We start from the raw sequence: 6,000 nt of genomic DNA on the forward strand, positions 1-6,000 counted from the left end.
CTGCCTTCCAGGGGCTTCCTTTCCTTCAGCTTTCATGATCATTCTGAAGTCTCTTCTGCAAAAAACCTCTAAATTCCCTTTGCATTTTGCTATACCTGTGTTTGGATTCCCTGTTCCAAACTTTTCCTCTCAATTAACCCCATCCCATCTTTTGGTTGCCTAAGATGAATGTAAAAACCATGTAGTCTAGATTTGGCATAATGGAACTCAATGTCAGGGAAGGGTTTACTAAGGCAGAAGATGGTTTTAGAAGGGAGACAGGGGCATCTGGGTGGCTCAGTTGGTTGAGCGTCTGACTTCGGCTCAGGTCATGATCTCGCTGTTCATGGGTTCAAGCCCTGCGTCGGGCTCTGTGCTGACAGCTCAGAGCCTGCAGCCTGTTTCAGATTCTGTCTCTCCTCTCTCTCTGCCTCTCCCCTGCTCATGCTCTGTCTCTCTCTCAAAAATAAACAAACATTAAAAAAAAATTAAAAAAAAAAAAGAAGGGAGACAGAGACCATTATCAGGGTTGAATAGAGGTATCTGAAGAGGAGTGAAAAAGTAGCATTTGAATTAACTTCCAAGAGGAGTAAAATTTTGAAAAAAAGAATGTGGTGGGGAGGGTGCTCCTAGAAGAAGAAATAGCATGATCAAAGGCCCGGAAGCAAGGGACATATGTCGGGGGAAAGGCAGTGTTCAGTCTGGCAGGGGTACGGGGGCAAAGAGTGAGCAAAGGTTGGGACCAAATGCCAAGGGGGCTTGAAGCTAGGCTGAGGGGAAAGAAAATGCCCCTAGTGCCTTGTCATCAACATCCTGTATGTCACCACATCAGAGGTACATGCCACTATCACATCAGCCCACCCATTGGGGTTAATGGAGGCTGCCAAAAACCTTTTATCAATCTCCAGGTGGAGGAAACAGGGCAGAGAACTGTTTATGAATGAAAGTAAATCAAAGCAAATCAATTACAAATACAAGAAAAAGCATTTTATTAAAAAACAGAATTATTGAATGATTTATTTTCACATAAATATAAGACCAATGAAATGAGTAAAGCATTTTTTCTCCAGCTTATCAAGGGGCTCTTGGACAGTAATTCAGGCCTCACGTTATGTGTGTTAAAAGAAAAATCAGGCTGCAGAGACCAGGCCTTTGATGGCCCTGAAATGTGCTTATTACTTGAACCACAATCAAACTCTCACATAGGAAAAAGGATACAAAACTTCAGAAAATTTATAAAGACCAAAAATGAATCTTTCAGGTGTCAATCCATCTTCACCACCACTTTCTCCCTAATAATCACGTTGCTTCTCTAACCCAGGTGTTCTTAAGCAGGTGTGCTCATTAGAATCACCTGTGGAGAGTTAAAACCATTAACTGTCTAGTGGGTGTCTTGGGTGGCTCAGTCGGCTGAACCTCTGACTTAGGCTCAGGTCATGATCTCACAGTTCAGGAATTCAAGCCACACATCAGGCTCGCTGCTGTCAATGCAGAGCCCACTCTGGATCCTCTCTGCCCCTCGCCTGCTTGCACTCTCTCAAAAAAATAAATAAAACATTTAAAATATATATATATATATATATATAAACTGCCTAGGACAATCCTGGGAGAGACTATCACTCAATGACTGGGGCAGAACCCTGACAGGTGCTTCCTTTTTCTATTATTTTTTTATTTTTATTTTTTAATGTTTATTTATTTTTGAGACAGAGAGAGACAGAGCATGAACGGGGAAGGTCAGAGAGAGAGGGAGACACAGAATCCGAAGCAGGCTCCAGGCTCTGAGCTGTCAGCACAGAGCCCGACGCGGGGCTCGAACTCACGGACCGTGAGATCATGACCTGAGCTGACGTCGGACACTTAACAGACTGAGCCACCCAGGCGCCCCTCTATTATTTTTTTAAATATGAGAGGTTTCACAAATTTGCGTGTCATCATTGCATAGGGGCCATGCTAATCTTCTGTGTATCAGTCCAATTTTAGTATGTGTGCTGCTGCAATGAGCACACTGACATGTGCTGTCAAAAACACCAAAACTCTACTGTACTATTTATTCATTCATTCATGTACTTCCTAAACTCCTATCGCTCTGGGCCCTCCATGTAGTTTAGAGGCTGGCAGAAAAGACAGATAATTAAATCTGCAACTAGCAGGTACTATGCAGTTTGCCTAGTATTATGACAGAGAAGTTGGGGGATACAGGAGATTCTGAGGGTGCAGACATCAGACACTAAGTTCCCCACACCTTAACCAACATCTAGATAGCTGCTAATCAGCCCCTTTTTATGAGAATATTTCCAACTTCCCACTACATCAGTGAGGGTCAAACTTAGATTTGCATCATCTGGCAAATTTAAATCTCCAGATGCCCAGACTGTACTAAATCAAAATCTCTGTGGTGGGATACAAGCATCTGTGTTTTTTTTTTAATTTCCCAAGAGATTCCAATAAGCAACCAAGGTTGAGAACAACTATACTGAGTTAATTTCTTGTAGAAGGAAAAAAAAAATCCTATCTCCCTATTGAAAACAGCCTATATAGAAAAGCACGCTCACCTAGAATAGCCTATATCTTACCTCATATTTGTCCTTGACTCTCTTTTTCTGGGTGGCTGGATAGGCAATTTTGTGAAAGGGTTAGAAGGAGGTCAGGAGCAATACAACACAATATCTTCTGGACTGAGGGGGCTTGAGCTGCTCCCTTCAAAGAAGGAAAGTTTACTGTGGTGGAAAGCAAGAATTTAACAGCTTGCGGAAAATAAACTAAAACTCACATTTAGTTTCATTATTAAGCTAAATAATGAACTCTACTAAGAGTTTACATTATATTTACCCTAATTTTACCTTTGAGGAACCTGAAGATTGGAGTGTTTAGGCAACTTGCCCCAGTCACATTACTAGTTATTTATACCTGAGTGTATGACATCAGAGCCTTTGGCATTTTGCCCTTTGCTTAGAAATAAAAATGGGGTAGGGAGACATGGGTGGCTCAATCGGCTAAACATCTGACTTCAGCTCAAGTCATGATCTCACAGTTTGTGAGTCTGAGCCCCACATCAGGCTCTGTGCTCACAGCTTGGAGCCTGGAGCTTACTTCAGATTCTGTGTCTCCCTTTCTCTCTGCCCCCGCCTTCCGTCTCTCAAAAAAATAAATAAATGTTATAAAAATTTTTAAAAAAAAAAAGAAAAATGGGGTCAATTAATAAAACACATTGAAAGTCCTACACGTTCTCTGTATCTCTTATGTTCGGCTATTTCTGTTGTATATTTTTTCCAAAGTAACCATTAGCTCTAATAAAGTATTAGCTACCCCCTAGGGCTTGGAATTAAATGAATTTTGAGGATTTATTTTGCATCTTTTACATACTGCATTATTAGATATTCTTATCTGTATCATTATTAATTGTAGCTACTAATTAGTGAATTATTATTATATCCCAGGACTTTTACATTTATTGTCTCAAATCCTCAGAAGTGCAAGGCACTTGGCTCAGAGAGGTTAAGTAACTTGCTTACATTTGTGCAGCTAGGAAGTAGCAATGCAGCCTTGTAAACACCAGAGGCCTTGTTTTTTCTGTAACCTGGAAGCTGAACAAAGTCCCCAACAGGGCTCTAGCCCTGGGGCCACTCACCCGGACTGCCAGACAGAAGGAGCAAGGCAGTGCCAAGGAAAGGAGGGTCTTTGATTCTCAGGCAGATCATCCCAAGGTTGAACTCAGAAAACAGTTTTCTTCCGACAGGTTGTTAGGTTCTATAAATTACTAATACTGTAACTGTACGTAACATACAACTGCAGGTAGAAAAGCCTTCTTACCCAGTCCTGGAACAAACCACTTTACAGATTACAAAATAAAAAAGAGAGTTCCAAACAACAGACTTACAAAAACAAGCTTTTGGAACACAACTCAAGTGTAGGTTGGGCACCGGCTGTTCTGAGGCAAAGGTTTTAAAAGCAGAGCTTTCACCTGCTTACATTGGGCTGCAGCCTCATTTCAGGATTAACGAATACCACTGCTGGTTTTCTCTGATTACATGTAATATCAACTTGCAAGTGCATTTATGAAATGGCAGTTTGAAATCCAGAGAAACCGGTTTTTCAGAGATGTTTTAGGAAGAACGATTTACATTAAATGGATGGGGCCTTCCTGCAACCATGAAATAACCTATCTTAACTTGGGTACTGGCACATAGTAACCTTATTTCAATCTCTTTCTGCAAATTGGAAACTGGATAAATTTCCATTTTTCCATGTAGATTTATACAGCTGTGAACATTGACATATTTTTCCATCTGTATTAAAATAGTCCCAAAAGTCTTCTAAAAGTTCTAAAATATTTAAAAAGAATTTAAATAAATCAAATATGAAATTCAAGAACTAGTTAATCACAACATAAAAATTTAAAGCTGGTCAGATTTTTCCCTTCTCCTTCCAAATCAAACTTTCAAATGAGAAGTTTCCACATTAGATCAACTCAAATTCTAAATTTTTTTTTAACGTTTATTCATTTTTGAGAGACAGGGTGCAAGCAGGGGTGGGGCAGAGACAGAGGGAGACACAGAATCCAAAGCAGGCTCCAGGCTCTGAGCTGTCAGCACAGAGCCCAATGTGGGGCTCGAACTCACAAACCGTGAGATCATAACCTGAGCCTAAGTCAGTTGCTTAACCGTCTGAACCACCCAGGCGCCCCAGATCAACTCAAATTCTGAATGCCAGGTACCCATCTAGCATTTGACTTTTCCTATAAATGGAACTGATCCATCAGCAGTTAATTGCATACATATCCTGTGTACATTTGTGTACAGGTAGAGAGAATAAAGTAAAGCAAGTTTCATGCTGCTCTAACTACATTTTCTTCTTAGTATCTCTTGGGGCCAAGGGCACCCATTTTTAAGACAGTAGGTCAGACATTTAAAAAAGGGGGAGGGTGCCTGGATAGCTCAGTTCGTTAAGCCTGGGGCTCTTGGTTTTGGCTCAGGTCATGATCTCATGGTTGTGGGGTCCAGCCCCAAGTGGGGCTCTGCACTGAGCGTGGAGCATGCTTGGGATTCCCTCTCTCCCTTAAAATAAATAAATAAAATAAATAAACATTTTAAAAAAAAGACGGTAGGTCAGAGATTAATCTAGCTGTTTTTGTTGCTTTATCTCGAAATATGCATGAGGGATAGGGAGGGTCAGAAAAGAAAAAGGCAGATTCTTGGCTTTCTCCACATACACCATAAGCTCTGAGAGTCAGGCCAAGGATTGTGAATTTTCCCAGGTTCCCAAGGTGGTTTTTTTGCACATTACAGTTCAAAATAAGGGGAAAAAAAGAAAAAGAAAAAGAAAAAAGAAGGAGAACAAGAAGGTGACAACGATGACTCAGGGGCTTGGGCCTGACTACAACAGCTCATAGCTTAAGGAGATTCTCAGGCTGGTTTTTGATATAAGAAGCAGGAGACACTGGAGCCCTGAGGGTGTGAAGACACAGGGCAGAGCAGCCAAGAATGAAGGGTTTGAGATTCTAATCTCGGTCATGAGTGTGTCTGTGACTATGGGCAAATTACGTTACCTCCCTGGGTCTCTCGTCCACACAACGAGGGGCTTGGACTCCATCACCCAAGTCCTTTAGGGCTCTCGAGTCACAGAACTGGAGCTGACGCACGGCTGCAGTGCCAAGGCCAGGAGCAGCATAAGTGGTTACTTCCACCGCCTCCCGCGCACCCACGTGGGACAGGCTCGGGTCTTGGAGCAAAGGGCGAGAGGGCAGCGAGGCTGCGCCCACGGCAGCAACCCGCACCGCCCTGCCCGCCCGCCTCCTGGCTGGCGCGTTGCCCTCCCCCTGCCCCCCAGCACGCAACCCTGGCCGCAGGGGCCCCCGGAGGGAAGCGGGCATCATTACCCGAATCCGGCTGCAGGCCCAGCATACGGGACGTGGTTCCCTGGCTTCAGCACCGACAGGAGTAGCCGCACCTGCCGCACTGCGCGGCCGCCCAGCACTTCAGCCATGGTCACAGGTTCCCCTGAGCCCCAGAGCGCGCATGC

The 6,000-nt window shown here is 43.2% G+C and overlaps 1 protein-coding gene and 1 non-coding gene across 4 annotated transcripts in view; both read right to left on the reverse strand.

Moving 5' to 3' along the window:
* Positions 1–6,000, reverse strand: part of BPHL (biphenyl hydrolase like) — a 38,527-nt gene extending 32,527 nt beyond the window's left edge. Inside the window, exon 1 of one of the 3 annotated variants that reach the window (XM_058733167.1) lies at positions 5,858–6,000. In XM_058733167.1, coding sequence (XP_058589150.1) covers positions 5,858–5,964 — 107 coding nt within the window. In that variant the 5' untranslated portion in view covers positions 5,965–6,000. Of the gene's footprint in view, positions 1–5,527; positions 5,711–5,857 lie in introns of those variants that run through there. The other 2 variants (XM_058733165.1, XM_058733166.1) reach the window with 2 other exon arrangements.
* Positions 1,880–1,986, reverse strand: LOC131515561 (U6 spliceosomal RNA). The gene has a single exon (XR_009263630.1). It is a non-coding gene; the product is annotated as a U6 spliceosomal RNA (small nuclear RNA).

Source organism: Neofelis nebulosa, chromosome 6 (genome assembly GCF_028018385.1).
Source record: "Neofelis nebulosa isolate mNeoNeb1 chromosome 6, mNeoNeb1.pri, whole genome shotgun sequence".
NCBI lineage: Eukaryota > Metazoa > Chordata > Mammalia > Carnivora > Felidae > Neofelis > Neofelis nebulosa.